Consider the following 23,436-nt stretch of genomic DNA (forward strand, 5'->3'; position numbering starts at 1 on the left):
GCAGCAGATATACATCGGTGAATCATTGACCCCTAAATTAAAGCGACTATTCCACTCGAGCAGAGAGTTTGCAAAATTAAACAACTATAATTATTGTTGGACAGCAAATGGGAGCATTTATATAAGGAAGAGAGAAGGAGACCCACACATACGCATAAATGCTGACTCAGACTTCGATAAATTACGCGAACAGAGCTGACTAGTCCTCCGGTGTATACTTGACAGCCCCGACCATTCTGATAAAATCTTATACGGTTCAGTTGTAATTATAATTATAATAGACTTAAATACACTATACACAAACTCTCATGCACATACTCTTTTTCACAAAACCAAAAATACTATGTCACACCTCACACCAACCTCAACAACGGCAATCTCTCCTCTTTCACTTATGCTCTCTTTCTACATAGTACTGTGTTTCAACTGGCAGCGGCTTGAATTCAATCTTATAGACTTTTTCTCTCTTTTAGTCTATTGTTATAACTAATATTAATTCATTTTTTTTTTGTCTAATCTATAGTTTCTCTGTTTTTATAATTTAATTACTAAATATGGCTAATTTTACTAATGTAACAAACGAAATTGATTCTTTTTCATTAAGTGTCGCGAATAGGTGCAGCCCTGAGAATTGTCGCGACTTTATAACACCTGCTCACAATTTTAGAATTATCCACATCAATATAAGAAGTATTAAAAAGAACTTTGACGAGTTCATGATGATTCTGAATATGACTGAGATCGAGTTTGATGTTATAGTGCTTACTGAATGTTGGCTTCTGGTCGCGGGTGCCCTTCCCATTCTGCAGGGCTTTACATCGCATTTTACAACCAGAAATAGCAAACAAAATGATGGTGTTGTAACTTATGTAAAAAACACCTTGACCTACACTGTTATAGAGCCTGAGTTCATCGATGCAAACTGCCTCATTTGCCACTTGGATGGCATTGCTATTGTTTGCGTGTATCGATCACCATCATACACAAATCTTGAAAATTTTTATGTCAGTCTAGAAAACCTAGTTCTTCCTCTGAAATCTAAAAGAAATGTTGTGGTTATTGGTGACCTGAATATTGACATAAAAACTGGTAATCACGACCGTCACGCGGCCGACTACTTGAACTTGACAGCAGCCTTAGGCTTGTTGCCAGCTCACTTACTTCCCACCAGAGGTGATAACTGTTTGGACCACATCTTGTTGCGAACTGGAAGTACAGCCATTGCTTTAATATTAGACACCTATGTCACTGACCACTTACCCGTTTTACTTGGCCTGAAAGTAAGTCAACCAACGCAAGCTAAATCATGTGGGCTGCTCCCTCGCATTGACTACGATGCTATTAAAGCCGAGGTAGATAGTATCGACTTTTCAGCGGTACTAGAGACCTCTGATACCAATGCAGCAGCAGATCTGTTTATAAGTCTGATCCAAGAGGTTATCCATAAACACACAACCCGCATTAGGACTCGACGTAAAACCCTCCCAGTCAAACCCTGGATTACACCTGGCGTTGTTCGTTGCATCCGTAATAGAGATAAAATGCACCAGCGAGTGAAGAAATTTCCTGATAATCTAATCCTGAAAATTACCTACATTCGATATCGCAACTTCTGTAATTCTTTGATACGGAAACTAAAGCGAACGTACGAAACAAACGAACTTCTTAAAGCCAAGAACAATCCCAGAAACACATGGAGGGTCATCAAAACCATTACCAATTCAACCATTCAGCCACAGTCTCCCAAAGAGCTGTTAAATATCTCGGCTACCCCTGAAGCGTCCATCAATGAGGTCAACAGGTTCTTTGCTAGCATAGGAAGGGAACTTGCCTCTAAGGTGGTCCCTATCGGTAACACATCCACAGTCCCCTCTTCTACCACCCCGGTACAAATAAATTCGTTTGTGTTGATGCCGGTTGACCACAAGCAAGTTCTAAACCTCATAGGCGCTCTACGTCTGGATTGCGCTACTGGGTGGGACAATATACCTGCTAGAGTCATCAAGCAATCGTCTCAGTCTCTCGTAATCCCAATTGTGCACATATGTAACCTGGCTATTGACTCTGGTACTTTCCCTGAAGCATTTAAAAGAGCCATTATTCACCCAATTCACAAGAGCGGGGACAGAGCCACCGCCAATAACTACAGGCCAATCTCTGTTCTAAGCTCTCTCTCAAAAATCTTAGAACGATTCTTAAATTCCTCTCTTGTGTCTTTTCTCACAAAATACAACATCTTAGCAGATAACCAATATGGCTTCAGGGCAGGAATCTCAACAGAAGACGCAGTGTTGAACTTTACGGACACTGTAGTCACCAAATTGGATCAGAAACTTAAGTGTTATGGTATCTTTCTAGACCTTTCCAAGGCCTTTGACACAGTCTCTGTCCCGATACTCGTCTCTAAACTGGAGCACATGGGAATTCGAGGCTCTGCACTCAACATCTTTAAGGACTACCTTCACGGACGCTCCCAGAGAGTGAAGATAGATACAGTTGTTAGTGCTGATGAGGAACTGGGCTTCGGGGTCCCTCAGGGCAGTATTCTGGGGCCAACACTCTTTCTGATTTACATCAACGACCTGTGCCGCTTATCCATCCCAAATTGCGACATTTTTACTTACGCCGATGACACGGCCCTTTTGGTGTATGACAGAGACTGGCAGTCTGCCTCAGCTAGTGCTGAGCATGCTCTCCAAATGGTTATGGAGTGGCTGTCCCTAAATTTGCTCACTCTGAATGTAGATAAGACCAAGTGTATCAAATTCTCACTGACAAACCAGAATCCTACTGATACTGCAACTACGATTCGAGCGCACACCTGCTCTGATACTGAGACATCAAATGGATGCTCATGTATGTCTGTCTCTCTGGTCCCCAGTATAAAATACCTAGGGGTGTTCATAGATGAGAAACTTGACTGGCGCTCTCATGTCAATGCCATGTGTGTTAGAGTCAGAAGGCTGATATACATCTTCAAGCAACTTAGACACTCTGCAGACTCTTCCACTCTGAAGCTTGTTTATCTCAGTCTTTGTCAGTCAATTTTGACCTACTGCATCCCTGCATGGGGCGGAACCTATAAAACAATCGTGCTGCAATTGGAGAGAGCGCAAAGAGCTATCCTGAAGGTTATGCGCTCCAAACGAAGGGACTACCCCACTTCCCTCCTATATCAGGAGTCCCAAGTTCTCACTGTTAGGCAGCTCTTCGTCCTCAGAACTGTCCTTTGTCGACATAATAGGACGGTTTTTGATCCAACAACATCCTTAAGACGCCGGGTAAATCCGATTCATCCCATACCTTCCTGTCGTACTGCACTTGCAGGGCGACAATTCAATATTCTATCCGCTCGCCTATACAACAGACTCAATCGCGAACTTAATTTGTACTCATTGACTAAATATAAAGTCAAACATAAACTTACAAACTGGTTGCAGAGATTGTCTTACGAGGAAACCGAAAACATACTCAAATCAACATCTTAAAAGTTAGGTACTACTCATACTCTGCAGTAGGTTTTTACATCACACCCATTCACATAACACTCAATCACAAACACACACTCTACACACAATTACACTTACATTCACCCACACTAATTAGTTATAATATTTCTGTATTTCTCTGTGGTCCGTAATATTTTGGATTTTTTTAAATTTATTTATTGCAAGCTTGGACGACAAGAATTTTTTTTATTTAATCTAATGCAATTCGATTCATTCCATTTAATTTATTTCCATTCAATTTAATTTATACCAATTCAATTTAATTTTATATCAATTCAATTTTATTTATATCAACTCAATTTAATTTATATTATTTCAATTTTGTTTAATATTTCAATTCAATTTAATTTATATTTGATAATACAATTTAAATTAATATAATTTTTAATATAGAATTTTGGTTAGATTATCATTTCTCTTGTAGAAATTGTTTAATCTATTAGTATTTTAAAATGTTCTCGCCTTTGCTAGCTATACTTGCTCAAATCCGTGGTGGTGGGGGCCCGGTGACCTGTAACACAGGTATTCATTTACCTAGCTCAGGCTCCGGTCTCACACAATCATTAATGAGTTTTCTTTAATGTATTGTATATTGTATCCTGTATTTTTGTGTGAGAAATAAATAAATCTTATTATTATTAAATCTTATTATTAACACGGCACACTAAGCGACATGACATAACATGCATAGATTAATCCAAAATGTGCGATGGATAGAATGATATCAAGAACATTTTTTGGATGAAAAGGTAAAAAACATGACTTTTCATTCAGTCATAACTTTTTACTGACAGCATATTTTTGATTGCGGTTTGGTTATAATGAATCAGTATTTAGTAGACTATTTTACTAGATAGGTCTCGTTAGTGGTGGACATTTGGACCACACTCCATACATTTTTGGTCATTGTCCTTTATGTTATTTGAGTACTTGAAACTAATAAATACTTGTAAACAATAAAGCCTACCTACCTTAAATACCTAGTTTGAGTTAGTTAAAAAATGTGCAGCAATAGAAAAACCCGAGTTATTTTGTGAAGCGAGTTCCTCGACAAAGCAGAACCTCCCACTGCGGAGCTGGAATGCAATTATTTTCCTATTTCAGCTACTTTTAGAACTCGTGCTCAGTTCTAGTCTCTTTCAGACTCGTTTTATGGAACGATATAGGTAAACCTACACTCGAGGAATGTTTTTAGACATTTGATTAGCGTTGATAATTATAAATTACCTATATCACTTGAGTTTGAATCAAACAGAGTGGATATTTTATAACGGGATAAGTTTTCGTGCGGAAATTAGCGCGGAAGTGAAGCAGGGCGTGGGAAGTGAAATTCAAACTGTGAAAATGTTTTGAGTTTTCATGGACACTCATTTCTGCTCGTGTTACTTCTAAGCATATCTTTGGGCTTTCACGAAAGACTTCGCTCTGGGTTCCATGAAAATGATCGTCATCTTTCGACATTTCTTAGTAAGCCAGTTTTCAAAATCACCTTTTGATTTTGCCTTGAGCTCCGCATCTAGATCCGTGAGTGCACGAACGTGACCTAACGCCAAATAGACCGTACGAAGAATAACAAGTTTCAAAATTGCATTTCGCGCAGAAATTGGTTGAAATGTGCTTTTGTTCTTTGAAGGATTCTACCTAATATTTGCATCTGTATGTTCTTGTTCTTGTGGCGTTTGCTTTTAATCCAGAGTAGTTATTAAACAGAGAATCAGGTCGTTATTTTTTTTTCCATTTACATTTCTGATCTTTATCATAATGTTATTGACTTAGCTGTTAAGATTTTAAGACCTGTCAAACCTACGCACCTATTCGAAGATTGCCGCAAAAAGTGTCTATAAAATTCCAAAAGAAATTCGATCAATTTTCTCCTACCTAACTTTAACGGTAATAATGTTTTATGTGTCGACTCCACCTGAAAGGAAGCTGAACGTTAGTATTTACAACTAAGGCATTTCCAATTTCCGCCCCTTTACGTTTATGTCCCTGATAAGTGTAAGGGTTCTTACTACGACGTTTTTATCGTGTGTACCGGTTATAGACCACTTATCTAGCTAGTACACTTATCTAGTACACGTAGAGGTTATGTTGGTACCTACGAATACATTTACAGAGGTGTCATTTAACTTTTTGACAATGTTTATTCTGTTGTCCGTGAGCCCGCTCTAAAATTTCATCATCATCATCATCATTTCAGCCACATAATGTCCACTGTTGATAGTCTGTGAGCCCGCTCCAAAATTTCATCTTCATCATTTCAGCCGAATTCAGCCACACGACGTCTACCGAACATAGGCGTCCCCTAATGATTTCCGCATCGCCTGGTTGGTAGTTGCCTAAACCCAGCGCCTTCCTGTCACGTCGTCGGTCCACCTTGTGGGTGGACGTCCTACGCTGGGTTTTCCGGTACGTGGACTCCACTCCAGACTCTTGCTGCCCCATCGGCCGTCAGTTCTGCGTACTATGTGCCCTGCCCATTGCCACTTCAGCTTGCTAATCCGTCGGGCTATGTCAGTGACTTTAGTTCGTTTACGGATCTCCCTATTTCTGATTCGATCTCATAAAGAAACACCGAGCGAGCATATCCCATAGGACTCAAAAATTTCCTACGTCATAATATGACATCACGAGCTTTTTTTCATTGATTATGTGTACAAACAGACGACAGTACATCAAGCTAAACACTGGTAACTTATGCAGTGGTACTTAATTAGAGCAATTTTCCAATGATACTATAGTTTGATGTGGTGTTGACTGTACTTACACTTTACCTCCACATAATCTTGAAATCGACCTCATTTTCAGTGTTTTGTGTGGAGTCTAAAGACATAGGTTATCTGTACAGTCACGAGTTTGAACTACGTGGCCTAAATTGGTTATAGTGAAAAGGCGAACTGAAATATGGCGTTATTTATCTAATAAAATAGCGTTTAAACTTTAGAAAACATGCCAAAATGATTATTTATTTTGCAGATAACCGTTATCTAGCTAGAATCGGGTCCTAAAGTATAATTTATTGAAATTGATTGTTTAACTGCGTGCAATAAAGCACTATGTAAAAACACACAATAACTGTTTTTAAGTAGGTATCTTTAAGATAATTAAATTGAAATTTATTATTGCAATCAATTTGACCAGGAAGCCGTAAAACGTAAATTACCCAACAACTAAAATAAATTATTTTCTCTTGTTGCAGTTACCAGCAAAACTGGCTTCCCTGTGAGCCGCTATGGATTCAGAGAGGTGAGTCTACCATGTTCAAACAATTTTATCATCATCATCATCATTTAGTCTTTTAGTCATTTAGGTCATCATGGTGATTTAGTCTCCACTACAGGAGCACGACCCTCCAATACAATAAAAACACTGAAAACCAGCGTCGTGGCTTCCCTCACCGGGGGCCACGGCATATGCTGAGTGGGGTCCCATTGCGATGGGCATCGCTGTGCGACAGGGTGGCACTGCTTAGTTTACTAAACTTGCTCATTCATTGTATGTTTTATGTCACCTCTGTCTTATTTGCTTTTTTTTTATTTCACCTCTTTTGTCTTTTGTGATGTCCATGGCAATAAATGTTTCTTTCTTTCTTTCTTTCTTTCAATATACCAGAGGCAAATGGAGGATTTAGCCTACATTCCCTAACGTGGCCAGATTGGTGGGACGTCTTAGTTGCCTCTTAACGAACGACATCATAAAGGTAGCAGGAAAGCGCTGGACGCAGGCCGCTACCAACCGGGCAACATGGAAAGCATTGGGGGAGGTCTATGTTCAGCAGTGGACGTCCTATGGCTGAGATGATGATGATGATGAACGACATTTCACGGGAAGAATGCGGGTGGTCCTATTCTACTTTAATGGAATTAATTATGCCCACTGATTAGTAAATTAACTGACTTAAGACAAAAATACTTTAACTCCTTTTTAAAGTCAACGTAAATCAAAATAAATATCCTGTCCACAAAGCTGTTGCTTTAGGAATTTCCATTTTCTTATGGCCTTGCCTCTTCTTCTTATTACCTCGCCTATCAACTCTTCCGTGTTTTCTTTGTAATTTCATTTCTTTACCATTTTCTACTGCCGTCCCGACTAATAAAAAGTAACTCGCCTAGAGCTCGTGTCAAGTGTCAGTTGTAATTAAATACGAATAAATTGTACTTTAAAAGCGCTTTTAATTAACTAATGGTTGCAGGAGAGCAACTCGCTTTAAACTTTAATCCTTTTCTTGTAAACAATACTAATTGAAAGTGGTATCCTTTAACGGTATAGCAAGCTAATACAGTATCTTATTCAGTTGTAACAAAGTAAAAAAGACAAAAGTCAAAAATGTCTTTGTTTGTATAGACCAAGGCTACTCAACCTTTTGAAGAGTCGGGCCAAACTGTGGCTTCAGTCGTTAACGACGGGCTACTTGCATTTCCTATTTTAGTGACTCAGGACAAGCGCAATAAAAAGTCAATTATTAAGATCAAACCATACTTGCGGGGTTGGTCAGCCTTGGGTATAGACTATAGACTATGGTGTGTCATAATCTTATTGTCTTACCAGCGCTTCGAGGCTAACATTTAGCAAGTGCTGAGAAGAAGCGTCGCAACAAACTCAGTCACTACTGTCTGCCGGTTATATCTAGTTACAAAAATGTATTTTAGACACCGTATATTCGATTACTGAAAAGGTGTTGTTTTTTCAATAACGTGAAAACCCTTTTCCGTGAAACGCCAATAAATTCAGTTAAAATATTTGGCTTACTTTAATAATATTTATTTATTGGAAACTCGATATTTAATTTGATCAGCCGTTGAAGTCGAGTCAATTCCTCGAAATTGATAAAATGAAATTCTACTAAACTGAAAAATATGATGATTATTATTTACTATAGACTATAGATGTTTGTGGTGTGATAGATTTAGGGTTCGGCCAAACCAACACGATCACACCGCGATCAGCCGGCGTGCAGCGATGGCGACCAGACCTAAATGCATTGATCGCCATCGCTGCACGTCAGCTGATCGCGTTGGTTTGGCCGAACCTTAACAGATTCTCGTAGACCATCCAAAGGCTTTACGTACCTCTAGACAAGATGGCCTAAACTAAACTTTATGACGAAGTACCTATAGCTCGCTGTCTTGTGATATAATATTGCTTACTGAAGAAGGTTTATCCTGGGCTGCACCATCTTACTTTAACTTTGACAAACGTCAAAAATCTGTCAAACTCCATACAAAAAACAACGGTTATTGTTAAAGTTACGGACAAAATTAGGTGGTGCAACTCAGCCTTAGACAATTATCTTGTCAAGCAGAAAAAGTATAGTTTTTATCTCGGTTTTTTAAAGCGAGACAGTCATTCTGAAGAAGAAGAAGAATACAGAAGGGCAAAAGCTAAAATTCCCACCTCTCGTTCCCACCGCTGCAACTCCTGTGTAGCCAGAATCTACAGCTTGACCGCCAGTAAAACCTAACCAGTGACGGTCAAGTTTGTCCCGGGGAAAGTTAAACTGTCATTGGACCCGCAACGAAATTAATCAGAAGAACACAGGAGGAGTTCGAAGCTAAGGACAAAAGCTAGTAATAAGTATATCTTTAGTTTGGTCAAATCAGAAGTTGAGACTCTTTTACTATAACCGTAAATTGTCCAATAGGTCCCTTAACCGTCAGCAAACGATTCAAAATGGATGCCAGACCAAACCTATATCAATTGCTTCCTATTATCAATCCGCAAATGGCAGTCTTAGGAGATAAATGGGTGACGTCTACAGCTCGTGTTACTCTTTCAAATTGCCTCAATTATCTATTGATTACCTTTTAAAGAAATTACTTTAGATGGTGCGCTGAGACCCTGGATTTATTTGGGCAATACTGTATCTGACTCTTTCACACATTCTGAAATGTGAGAGAGACAACAGATTTGTCCTTTCATGATTTCGATTAGCTGATTCATTACGATAATTTCTACTGGATAAGACTGCGGAACAAAGTGTCAGAAGCGTAAAAGTAAGTAATATCAAAATTCTTCAAAAATTTTAATCACACACAACACAATGCCTAATACGGAAAGATTCAGTAAGTCAAGGCCTGTGACTGTTATAGAACTCACATGATATTGGAAGTGAGGTGTGCCTATGAAATTACTTGGTATATAATTTTCTTTCGACTCTTGACACGTAGTCGTCATCGACTCTATTGTTCTTCTTTTCCCATCGGATCCATGTAATTTTAAAATACAGTAAGAAAATTCTTTTTAATTTTAATGTCGTGAAACTCGTGTACCCGTTGGGAATCAAAGTATGACTTACATTCTTTGAAAACATAAAGTTTACAAAAGTCTACCTTTGGGATTTAGCCGTTTCAATTTCAAAATCCATGGTTTAAAAGCATAGATTTTCCCTACTGAAACCGGCTTCCCCTATGTCTACCTTAGCCATTGTCAGCCATTTTATACGCCATTGTCTGAGGTCGCCTGATGGGTTCTTGATGACCCGCTTTGTGATAAGTTGTAAACAACCCTGGAATGGCGAGAGTGAGAATCCAGGGTAATTATAATTATAATTTAGGGGAAGTTGCTGGAGCTTAGTTTATGGGAAGCCTTTGAAGGTTTTACGGCGGAATAAATTGCTGGCAATGTTTACAAGCGATTACCTGTGGCTATACCTTTTGTGTTGGTTGATCTAGGATGATAAGTATTGACGACCGATTAGCGCAGTGGTTGAGAAGTCGACTAACAACGTTTTGACGATAAGTGGTTGAAAATTCGACTATAAGCCAGACAGTCGTGGGTTTGACCTCCTGCACGATATAAAAATGTGTTCATGAACAGATTATACTTTTTTAATTTGTTTTCAGTTTTGATGCTTACTTACTTTATTTTTATTTCCAATCCGGTTTCAATGCTTTCTTATAAATCGTTAAGGTCTTAGGATAACCAACATCTTTTCTTTAATTATAAAGTTATTACTAACTTGATAAATTATGTGTTCACACCCTATTTATTTGTTCAAACTAACACTGAACTTAACTCTAAGCCTGACCTCTATCAAACGATATTTGGGTCAATTTATCAAGTTCAACTCCACCACAAGGCAAAGTTCAACTATTTAAGGGCCTACGATGACCTAAAGACCTTTAGGGTTACGTGGGCTCCCTTGGGATACTCCGCTAAGTGAGATGCCTATAAAATTTAAGGCTTTATTCAAGTTCTGGTGTCGGGTGTTGAGGTATTTGATACGGGGTTTTAGAAATTCGACCCGTCTGGTCAGTTTAGCCAAATCCTTTATGCCTCTGGTAAAGAGAGGGTTGACTATTATGACGTCATGATTTTATGAATCATCATCAGGGCATTTTTGTCGCCAGTATAACAGTGACAATAGTCATCATGATAAGTAATGATGTAAAAAAGAAAGAAATGGCTGAAAATGTTGAAGTAGATGGAATGATTTCATTTTGTTGATAAAATCCCGATTTTAGATTTTTAGAAGAAACTTTGTAGGGTGTCTTTTTGCAACAATATTTCCAACAGAAACAATATCAAAATTCTCAAAAAAGGATATGACGCCCCATACTAATTGGCTGATTAGTGATGAAAGTTTGAATGGAAAAGATTTATTTTAAGATTTGATTGAACTTCCTTGGGGAAAATTGTTGCATTTAAGCAGTACTTAGAATCAATCCATTTTGTTTGATCCATCGAACACCCTTGATACAAAACAAATATCGTAAATCCTATGCATACAGATCTCATACTACCTAAAATAACATATTATATGTATATGTAGGTAGTATATCAGTGCGTATGTGGACACTGATTGCATCTCGATGTGAGATTGCCTTGGCCCGGAAATTGTCCAGAGAGGGAAAGGTACATAGTACTGAATACATAGTTTACGTACATAGCATATAGGTACATGTCACGAGTATGTGAGGTACGATATTAATAGCAGACATTGATAAACTTGTCGACTAAGGTTGAGTTGCACCAACTAACTTTGACCGTAACTTTAACGATAACCGGTGTTGTTTGTCCGGAGTTTGACAAGATGGTTAAAAAAAGTGTATTATATGCTGTTAAGGGCTTATTCCCACGGGGACATCCCTTTTTTCAGGAACTGTTTTTTGCAGCATCCCATTTTTTAGTAGTGCTTTGTTATTAACGTTCATACATACGCCCCGTTTGCAGTGTCCCGCAAAAAGCCGATCCGTTTGTAATTTGAATTACAAACACACATAATATGTATTTTTTTCACATGGCAGTTCTGTTTTTGGGGATCCTGCATTACTGGGATCCGTAAAACTGGATTGCCGTGAGAACCAGCCAGTGCGAACTTACTATGTACCTATGGTCTATTTCAATATGAAAATAATGCCCATAGTAGTAATAGCTAGCCACGGTAGCCGAACGGTGAAGGGGTCGGAGTGGCCGACTCGAGATCCGAGGAACGCGGGTTCGAATCCCACTGCCGCTCGACTATTGTGGTGAGCCCACTCGTAACACAAGCTTATTTAGCTTAACACGAGGGGCTAACGGGACTATTAGTAATTTGTGCAATACAAATTGCTAATAATCTTTAAAAAAAATAGTTGAAAATAGCAGTTGTGTGTTTCATTCCACTCTTAGCCACAGCCCTGGGTAATTTTCTTTCGTAAATAATGACCCGACCAAGGACTTCCAAGCGGTAAATTCAGTGAACATTTTTCAAACATGATCCATTGCAAAAACACCAGTCAAGTGCGAGCAAGACTGTGCACCAAGGGTTCCGTAATATCTTAGCTTATTTCCCTTCTAACTTCTGTAAATGAAAATGGATTTTCAAAATATTGAACCTATTGATGTAAAGGGGGCGTCCATTAATTACGTGCGACAATTTGGCTATTTTTCAACCCCCCCGCCCCCCTTGGTGAGATTTAATGAGATTTTGCCTGACCCCCTCCCCCGCCCCCGCCCCCCTAATCACACGTGATATTTTTAAAAATGCCTATTTGTAATGTCTATGCTTCGATTATATTACAAAATCCGTTGACGCTTTACAATCCGTCATACATTTAATGAATTTTTTTTACGCAGTCGCTAGCAATGACGTTTGATGTAAACTCGCACTAAGCCCCCTGATTACGAGTAAACCCAGAAAAACACGTGTAGTGACTAGTGACTGAACGGTTAGTCCTAGAGTCACATTTTAACAGAAATACCTAGTCTAATTATTGTACCTTTCTTTCTCTTTTTTACTTAAAATAACCCAGTTTTCTGTCAATTTTGAATCACAAACTTATAGGTCTAGTTTTTAACTCAGTCAGTGCCTGAGGTATGGGAGCGGCACGGGGAGGGTGATTTTGTGACGGCCAAACGTCAGCGAGACTTGCAATTTGTATGCTTTGTCACGTCACGTCAATATCACCCCTCCCGTGCACTAGGTAGACCGACGATCTGGTGAGGGTCGCGGGAGGTGCCTGGATGCGGGCGGCGCAGAACCGGTCTTTGTGGAAATCCTTGGGGGAGGCCTTTGTCCAGCAGTGGACGTCTTTCGGGTGAAACGAAATTCACGACGGACAACAAAATTATCCTATAACTAGCTGACCCGGCGAACTTTGTTCCGCCTTAATGGCAATAAATAAGCAAACTTTTTTTTTAATTTCGAACGGGATAAAAAGTATCCTATGTCTTTCTCCTGGCTCTAAACTACCTCCCTGACAATTTTCAGCTAAATCGGTTCAGCCGTTCTTGAGTTATAAGTGGAGTAACTAACACGACTTTCTTTTATACTATAGATAGATAATAGAGAACGCGACAACAGCACAGCAACAGTTTAGATATCTGACTGTTGATTCAAAATATTAAGCTTAGCTGTAAGGGAATTTTAAAAATGAACCCTATAATCCAGCTAGAACCTCGGTCGGACTGAAGTCCTCGTTACAATCCAATTGAGTCCACAATCTGTGCCGAACTACCGCGGCCATGACCAGAATAATGGATTGCGCTTGAAATAGTCCATCCATTTCTAACCTAGCAGTATTTATTTGTTACAAAATTGTGGTCTACAAAATATCAACATTTGAAGTTATCTACCTATTACTTACTCCCGTATTCACAAACGATGCTTGCTTAAGTGAAGCAGCAAATAAAACGCGCAGCGTTGAATAGAGCTCTGTGATTGATTCGTGTGTGACCCTGTGGGTCCACGCGCACTGTGAGACCTCATAGTAATGTTTGTGAATAGGGGCGTTATACTTTGGTGTAATAACAGCTTCTGACATATAAGGCATTTTAACGAAATATTATTCTTGGGAACTTCAAATCTTAAGTTATTTTCCAAAAAAATATGTTTGCTAAGCGTCAACAGGGAAATGCCACCTTAAATCTATACTTAATATTATAAATGCGAAAGTAACTCTGTCTGTCTGTCTTGCTTTCACGCCTAAACCACTGAAAAGATTTTGATAAAATTTGGCATAGAGATAGTTTGAGTCCCGGGAAAGGACATAGGATAGTTTTTATCCCAGTTTTTGAAACAGGGACGCGCGTGATAAAGTTTTTCTGTGACAGACAAAATTCCACGCGGGCGAAGCCGCGGGCGAAAAGCTAGTATTGAATAAAGCTGTATATCAAACAGGGCATAAAATATTGCGCACCAAGACCGGCAGAAAATCCGCAAGAGATAAATTATATCGGTTTACCTAAGCTCGGAGAATTCTAGATGCCGCGAACTTCGCCGTACTTTCTGACATAACTCCTTGTGCTTCTGCAAGGTAAACTGTTAGATAAATCTTAGCTTCAAGGTTATTTTGTGCGCTCTTTAATAAAGTTGTTTGTTCGTTGCATTATGCAGTGCATTTTAAATATTACCAACTTTTGCCAAAGCTAAATACACAATTTTGTTTACTTGGATGACATATTAAAATAAAAGGTTCTTTTTATCATAGTTTTTGAGTTACTTTATTTTATAGTTACGACATTTTTTGTCTGTTTTAGTAGAAACGAAACGCGATAGTTTAAAATCTTATTCTGCTGAAAATCAGGACATCCTACAAGGTGTCCCAACTGAAACTGAGCGGGCGCCCTATTAACATGCTTTCGTTTCTTTCTTTTAAATCTGTTGTATTGTATTGTTATAATGTGTGTTAATAAAGTTATTTATTATAATAGATATTTATTATTATTTTTCCAGTTATTTTGATTTAAACACTAATACTGAACCGATTTTTATGAAATTGACATTCAACCAATCTGACATCTATTCAGTAAAAACAAGCCAATTGGCTTATGAATGATGGAGTTCTGACGGTAACAAACATACAAAAAACACAACTGAATTTAGAACCTCGTTATTTTTTTGAATTCCTAGATAGATAAAATATACGTGCTTTTAACTGTCTATTACTTAGATTTATCCACGTGTTATTCTCGTCTCCTGTTCATATGTCACTAATATAGAAACTATATCGCCTTGAACTTTGCAGGTTTAAATCCGCAGACATCGAGGCCAAATTAATGACACGTGCCCACTCTTACTGAATTAGGGTGGCAATAATTTTGATAAAAAAAAAATCACGTTATCTTTTTAAAATCGTTGAGAAAATAATGATAATTTTACTTTATTGTCGTTAAATTAAACTGTTAAAGTGGATTTATATCTGATTATCTATACTAATGTTATAAATGCGAAAGTAAATCTGTCTGTCTGTCTCGCTTTCACGCCTAAACTACTGAACCGATTTTGATGAAATTTGGCATAGAGATGAGTTTCGGTAAAGGACATATGATAGTTTTTGTCCCGTTTTTGAAACAGGGACAAGCGGGATAAAGTATTTCTGTGGCAGAAAAAAATCCACGTGGGCGAAGCCGCGGGCGGAAAGCTATATAAATAAATCATATATACTATATCTTTTAAAAAATCTATACATTATCAAATTGACTGCTATGCAATAATATTATGAAAGTACAACAACATCATATAAAAGTAAACGTTGTGTTGACATCTATGTAGTTTGAAATATGTAGTTGCTATTTTGCAACGAAAATGTCAGCCTGATGTCTAGCGTATATTAATCAATGTGACTTATGAGTACAATACGATAATGACTTCTAGAAATTGTAATACGTAATTGAAATGCACGTGAAATACCTATACTACGTAATCAAAAATTATCTAGTCTTATAAAAGTCAAGCGAAAGAACAGACTTTAATTGCATATAAGTCTGAAACGCACTGTCATGCAATAACGAACCGATGTAAAATTTAATTATAGCACTCCATTAATAAACAATAAAATTAATAATTCACGTTGCGTAAGTGGTAGGGTTGTCGATTGTAATCGATTTGTTAAGAGCAGACGAATCGATTTGATATAATTGGTTTAACATTTATATTGTGACTGGCAGACAATAAACTTGTTATAATAGCAATTCAAACATTTACCTATGTTGCACAATAGACAAATAACTAGGTACATAAAATGCTACTGTGTTTAGTTTGATGTGCTGTCGTCTTTACACAACCTAACTTAACAATTATAAACGATAACCGGTGCTTGTTGTATGGAGTTTGACAGATTTTTGAGGTTTGTCAAAGTTAAAGTAAGATGGTGCAACTCAGCCTTATAGTTTTAGTCGATAAGAGCATCGTAAGATTGTCAACTTTGATCACGCTGCATATAGTGTTGAACAACCTAAAGCTCGTTATAGCTAGACTAGACAGTTATCTTAATAGTTAAAAAATATTTTTAAATCAATTACTCGTTATGCCCTATTAAATGGAAATTCGATTCGATTTTCTTCAGACAGTCAGCATTTCGACATCCCTAGCAAGCGGTAATGGTACGATAATCACTTTCGCTGCGTTAGGTGCGCGCGCGACGTATTTATCGGCGTGCGCGCGAGTGCTACTGATGGACGCGTTGGTAGGGCGACCATGAGTTTGAGGGACAAAAATGTACTGTTATAAAGAACTGACAGATGCATAAAAATAGTGCCTAATCAAGTAATAATGCTGATAATACTGTGTTCTCAAGCTCATACAACAATAATTTACCTAGCATACAAATCATTAGTGCGTTGACATCTTCTGGACAGATTGGCTCTATTATAAAATTGGATTTATACCTGAAAGAGGTTGTTATAAAGACCAAGCAGCCTAGCCTATCTAGTTGTTCTATTAATTAAGGCCATTTTTTAACACAATCACTAAGGACGCTATTAAAGGTTTATACTATGTCTTATTAATAAATTTAAATAAACGCGCATGGTGTCCTCGATGGTGTGACGTGAAGAGTTGAGAAACTATTTGGCAATGCTTAAAAAATAATTGCAGTAGAATTTGCCAGAGCAGATAAAATTAATCCTGTCCTCAAAAAATTTCAAACTTGGTCACCCTCGCAATGACGCAACTTACTGCGTCCACTGGCGCCTGCGCACGTCGCGTCCGGAATGCAATTGTGTCATTGTTGTTCACTGTCCGGCCATTTGTGGCGGACAATGTCAGTCGGCTAAGACCTCGGAACTAAAATACCAACTGTCAAAGTACTAAAATAAGTTGAAAAAACTGCGTAAAGTGAGCTTTAATCCTTCAAGGCCCGCGAATCTAGACACAATAGATAATCAATTGTTATGACATTAATTAATGCCGCCGACTCAAGCGGTTAAATTAAGATAGAAAAGGACCATAAATCGAAAAAAATTGGAAAAGAAAAAAACTAAAATTTTATCTATTTACACTAAAAGTAAGACATAATAATGATGATGCATGGTGACAAAACACTAGTAACAAAACTAGTAAAAAAAAACAAAAAAAGTAACAAAAACAAATTAAATATATACATCATTTTACACATGTAAGAATTAAGTAGCACATTATTTCAAATAAATCAATCAATTAATTATTATTATTAATCAAATAATGCAATGCAATTCATATTCAAATGTAATTAATTACCTACATATAATGGTCGTTACTTGTTTGTCTGGCTGGAATACAAACTAGGTACATTAATATAAAACTTTATAACCGTTAGCCATTTCATTTTACATTTCTGATTCAACTAAGAATAAAACGAATACTGTTTAAGTAAAAAGTGCTATGTAAAACGTAGTTCAGGAAAAGGTGTCGATTCTGGGAACGTTCGAAACAGCTGCCCGGTTAAATCGCTCGCTTTCATTTCCATTTCATAAAATAAACATGAAAGAAAATCCTCCGCGAAGTTTAGTTGGTGATACCTTTTGATCTGGTAGATTTTCCAGGAAACAGACAAAAACTTTTGTTGGGTGAATTCAGGGAAAAGTCCGATAATTTCAGTTTGCTGTTGTATTGCCTACTTACTAGTCTTCTAAAGTTAGAGTTTGTCGATAACTATAGTTTTCCACTTAGTCGTAATTGTTAAAAAATCACGTATTTAAACGTAAATGACCATAAAATACATATTTGAGGTAAAATAAAGAGAGGCTTTATCTTAGCATCGCTCGTTATTTTTGTACCGTGTGATTTGAAGTGCTACTACTCGCTCGCTACTGAAGTAAGTACACATAAATTAGTGATTATATAAACGTATGCTATACATATTGGTAATATTTTTCAATTTAAACTACTAACCAAGTAAGTAGGTATAATTAAATCAAAAACTCTTGTGTAGAAAACCATTCAATTTGAAATATATACCCATAAGAAAGGCTAAGGCTAAATAATACCATTTAAAAAAATTAAAATGACATTGAAACAAAGTCGATATCGACGATTTTCCCATATTATCGACAGTCGATAACTCATTTTCCCTTCACTTTCGCCCACTTCTAAAGTCTAAATAAATGTTATCTTAAAGCTGCCCGAGCGCTTAAGTAAATCTGTTTAAATGATAATTCTGTTCTAAGATGGCAATAACTTCACTTGTTGATTCAGAACTGGCTTCAGCAATTTGACTGTTGAAAACTGAAAATATTATTGTAATCTCTAGCTAGACTGTTTAATTTTTTTAAATACGTCTGCATTATATTTTCGTTTTTGTTCATACTTGCGGTGTCATCTTCATCTTCCTTTTTTAGGGTTCCGTTGTCCTGACAAGGAACCTTTATAGTTTCGTCATAATATCTGTCAGTCAGACGGTAACGTCCGTCTCAGGTTTTGCTTGGAAACAATTGGCACTAGAGAGCTGTAATTTTGTGGAGATATGTATATTAATCACGCTGACAAAGTAGTAGAATAAAATTTTGAAAAAAAGTTTTTCTCTGCGTGGCGCGATACGCACTTTGCTAATAAATTTCATTAAGATTACTTTTGCAAAGGTAGAGCCCATGTTCTTCTAGGAATAATTTCAAAACCAATGAATATAATTTAAGATTAAGATATATTCCTCCCTCTTCGTTACCATAAAAAACTGTAATAATCAAATTAGATCCAAAATCTTCTCGTAAAATAACCTAAATCGTTTGTAGAGCTTCTGGTAATTATATCAAATCTTGTAATCATATTATTGTAAAACATGAGCTAATGTTATTAATAAGTTTATATTTAATTATATCCTACAATCTTCCTTAACTTGGAGTTCTGAATATTCACGCTAAGATTATGTTAATCTACGTTTTTGCTTAATTTGCTGTTAGTACTTATAGCGGTTCAGGCGGGTTGAAGGGTCTGTAGACGTAATATTGACACAATATTAATTAATTGATAACTCTAGTACAATATTTTTTTTATTTTCATACTAAAATCTTACCGTTAGTTATTAGGTAACTTATAATAATATAACTTTCAAATGGGTATTTTTATCATTACGTGCAGTAGTTCTGGAGATGAGGTAGGCAAGTATAATTCCTTGTAGCACACCCATTTTAAGGCACACACGTCACAAAACTTTCACTCTCTTTTTCTTTTTCTCTCAGTATTTTTTTTCTTTAAGGGTCCTTTTTTACGGGTCAGGGTTATTGATTTCGACTAGTTTGTGTTAGACGGGTTCGTTGTTAGACCTTAGGCAGTTCGATTTTTTCAAGTTATTTTAAAAATATTTATATCGAGAGGCGATTCTTAACGCCAGAAAATTTTAATAACTTTGTGTTTTTAATTTATTTACAAACAAATGAAATCAGAAAAAGAAAAAGCGAAGTGCACCAGAATCGAACCCCGGGCCTGCTTTATCGACGCAATACATAATTCACATGCGGCGAAAGTGCGCGCGTCGGCTTTTAAGGCCCTACGCATCTAGAATATTGTAACGAAACCCCAAAAGCGACTCCCAACCCTATCTCATCGGTTTTTGAGCGCAATTTCCTTTGCAAACTTTGCCTAGCTTAAAAACCAAACGCAAAGCGATTTGCTGCTGTAACCCAAAGGCTTAAAGTGCACTTTAGATCGGTAACTAGGCCTAAGTACAGTCGCGTCGACAAACGAAAACATACGGAACTATTTAGCGATTTAAAGGCCTCTTACACGGACATATTTCTCGACGCCTGTCAGCTCAGTTCGCGAAGGTTTTATAATGGTACACAGCTATTTCCAATTCCATGCAGATATACTTTGTAACGCCAAAATTGGCAAAGAAATACAGAGTGAAAACGATAACAAGTGATCTCACTCGATTATTTCTAAACTAAGCAGCATACAATATTATCGTAAGAGGTGACTTAGGGACCACACATACCTACTCGTACACATCAAACAGAGAACGGGCAGCAGCGCTCTCTGAAAAACATCAATCCTTTAAACTGCGATCTCCAGCCCGCCTGCCAAGTGTCGGGATTATGGCAAAACCCTCCACTATAGTGGAGGAGCCCAACAGTGGACTGTAAAAGGCTGTTGATGATGATGATACAATATTATCGAAAAACTGATTACTGATCTTCGAAAAACTGATTACTGATCCTGAAAGTGCTTCACGAGGTCTATCAAACGGTATCAATAATAAGTTACAGAATAAATCTATCCGAAAATTCTCAATGTTTCCAGCTTTCATACATTTAGTACAGATGGCATTCGTCTCTTGACTCATTTATTCAATTTAGCAAAGTATAAATCAGAATTTATGAACTCTGGAAAATGTTTGTCAAACGTTAACTCACAGTTTTCAGTCTGCAAAGTTTTCTATTAATAATTTACTTACTTGAGTAAGTTTCCCAATCTTAAATTGATTGATTCAGAATTTCAGACGTCTACCTCAAATATTATTTCCCTACGGATTTCTGTTTTCTTCTGTTATAGTTGCGGCTCCAATGACAGTTTATTGTTCCTTCGGGACAAACTAGGCCTTCACTGGTTGGATTTTTACTTACAGGGTTCCTAGGCTTAGTAGTAAGTTCACAACATCCCTTTTGAAGTGTCCTGCAAAAAACCGTTCGTTTATTCGCTTCAGCCGATAAACGTCCACTGCTAGACAAAGGCCTCCCCCAAGGATTTGCACAAAGACCGGTCCTGGGACAGGAAAGTTCTTGAGTGGCGACCACGAGCCGGAAGACGTATCGTGGGCAGGCCTCCCACTAGGTGGACCGACGATCTGTGACGTGGTCACACGACAGTCCAGCTTGCGGGATCCCTCAAAACTGGATTGACCTTACTGCCCTTACTGTTGTGTGGAGTTAAAGCTCCAGGCTTTGTCCTTCTGACCTGCCTAGACTCGCAAAGCATCATACTTAAGTACAGTTAGTTATATGGTGATTACGCCATTTTCCCACAATTATAACTGCGCCATGATGAAGTTCTTATGGTTGTTAATCTTCTGCCGCTCTAATCATAATAAAACCATAGCTTAAGTACGTGTAAGTGCAAGGTTAACTTTACGATCGAAGAGTTCCGGTAAGTCTGATTGCTGGGCTAGATATAATTTATTTAATAGAGCTAGACTTAAACGGGACTATTCCCACCTCTCGTTCCCACCGCTGCAAGTCCTGTGTAGCCAGGATCTATAGCTTGACCGCCAATAAAAACCCAACTAGTGACGTTAAGTTCTAGATTTGTGTGGGTACTTATGTACCACTATCGCCTGGTAAACAAATTGTGTACAGTCAGCATCAAATAGTTCATGACACACAGAGTGGCTAAAAAGTTGACAACACAACCTTTCCTACTAATATTATAAATGCGAAAGTTTGGATGTCTGGATGTTTGTTACTCTTTCACGCAAAAACTACTGAACGGATTTTGTTGAAACTTTACAGTATTATTGTTTGTAACCCAGATTAACATATAGGCTATAATTTATGCCGATATGTGACACTAAATTTAAAGCCGCGTGCAAAAGCTAGTTTCAAATAAAACAAAGACATGTTGCGAGCATTGGCTACTCTGAGTGTTACGAACTATTTGACGCTGACTGTGCAGTAATAAACAGTCCAGGTATCAACCTTTGTTTGCTAGTACATACAAGAGATACCGCTGTGTTCCAGTAAGCAGGACAACTGCTAGATTGCGGTCGCTTCGCCGGCAGTCGTGTTCCTGTGTTCCATCTGATACAGCCTGCCCCAGTTGTGGCGATAAGCGTCCACTTTTCAATTTACTGGAAATAATGCAGTTGGAATCAACCTCATCAACCATTCCCGTTCCCGTTAACCACTCTTAGCTAAGCTGAATATAGGGTGTCCCAAAAATAAAAAATAATTCAAACACGTTATTAGGAGAAGAGAAGTGGAAATAATGAAATATGATTGGTCAAAACACTTCTCTGCTCAGTTCCACCTTGGTGGAAATCGGGCCATACGCTCCATTATTAGTAACTTTCAGCTGTCATTTTTCTTTTTACCCATAATTTGCTGCAAAAATTAGGGCAAATTGATATCGTGCGGTATTTTTGGGACACCCTATATGTATTATTATGTTTGTGTTAGGAGTGGCTGCACCACAATAGTCGTCGAGAGGTCGCTAGTTTGACCCCTTAGCGACCCGAGAGGTCAGGAGTCCGATGCCGAGACCTTTAGACTATATTGTCGCCTAATATAGCTCTAAATAAGAAGACATAGGATATTTACGGGACTATTCCCACCTCTCGTTTCCACCACTGCAACTCCTGTGTAGCCAGGATCTACAGCTTGACCGCCAATAATAACCCAACCAATGAAGGTAAAGTTTGTCCCGGGGGAAAGTTAAACTATCATTGGACCCGCAACGAAATTAATCAGAAGAACATAGGAGGAGTTCGAAATTAAGGAAGACATAGGATATATTTAGGCTCTGTTTTCACCTAATATAGCTCTAAATATGAAGAATAATTAATCTTGTTGTGTTGAAACAAATCCCAGAATAGCTAACTATTCTTAGAATCAACAAAAAGTTAATATAACCCACGTGTCTTTAATACTCGAGTGAGTACATATTTACTGAGCTAGGATCTCATTAACTTACTATATTTAGATTAAACGTAGACTCAGTTACAAACATAAAAATATAAGACCATTTGAAAATCTGAAAAAGCCAGATCCAATTCATGTTTTAAAAACTGGGGCTCCCAAACGAAAAAGGTCGTCCTTAATCCACCTTCCAATCCATAAATCCATACGTGAGTGAAAAAGACTTTAATTTTTTTTTTAAATTTACCCAATTTCTATTTCTAGAATTACCAACCCTTTTGTTTGAAATAATCAATTTAAACCGTAATATAAAACCCTTTCAATTGGCAAAATACATTAAAGCCTATTTTTTTGTTTAGTTACGTACCTACTACGAGTCAAATTTCAAAGTCTTTGAATTTAGTTATTTAACCTTTTTGCTCACAAAATTCAGGATTTGAAATGAAATAAGAATGCTACAAAAGCTCCTTATTTTCAAAATAATAAGCTTTCGTTTTCGTTACTCTCGCATTTGATGTGTTGTTGAAAAATTAGTGCAATCTGCATTCATATTGCATACCCACGCCTCTTCTGTATGCATTGGGGTTCTCGCACGAGCGTCCCCAGGGCTCTTCCCGAGCAGGCATTTTCCCGTTTGGGAGTTTTGGGACTCGTAAATATGTCTGACATGAAAATAATGAGT

The 23,436-nt window shown here is 37.6% G+C and overlaps 1 protein-coding gene across 1 annotated transcript in view; it reads left to right on the forward strand.

Moving 5' to 3' along the window:
* LOC135079957 (uncharacterized) overlaps positions 1-23,436 on the forward strand; it is a 218,603-nt gene that overhangs the window by 180,618 nt on the left and 14,549 nt on the right. Inside the window, exon 3 of the mRNA XM_063974606.1 lies at positions 6,709-6,755. Within this exon, the coding sequence (XP_063830676.1) occupies positions 6,742-6,755 (14 nt within the window). The 5' untranslated portion in view covers positions 6,709-6,741. The remainder of the gene's footprint in view (positions 1-6,708; positions 6,756-23,436) is intronic.

Source organism: Ostrinia nubilalis, chromosome 2 (assembly GCF_963855985.1).
Source record: "Ostrinia nubilalis chromosome 2, ilOstNubi1.1, whole genome shotgun sequence".
Lineage (NCBI taxonomy): Eukaryota > Metazoa > Arthropoda > Insecta > Lepidoptera > Crambidae > Ostrinia > Ostrinia nubilalis.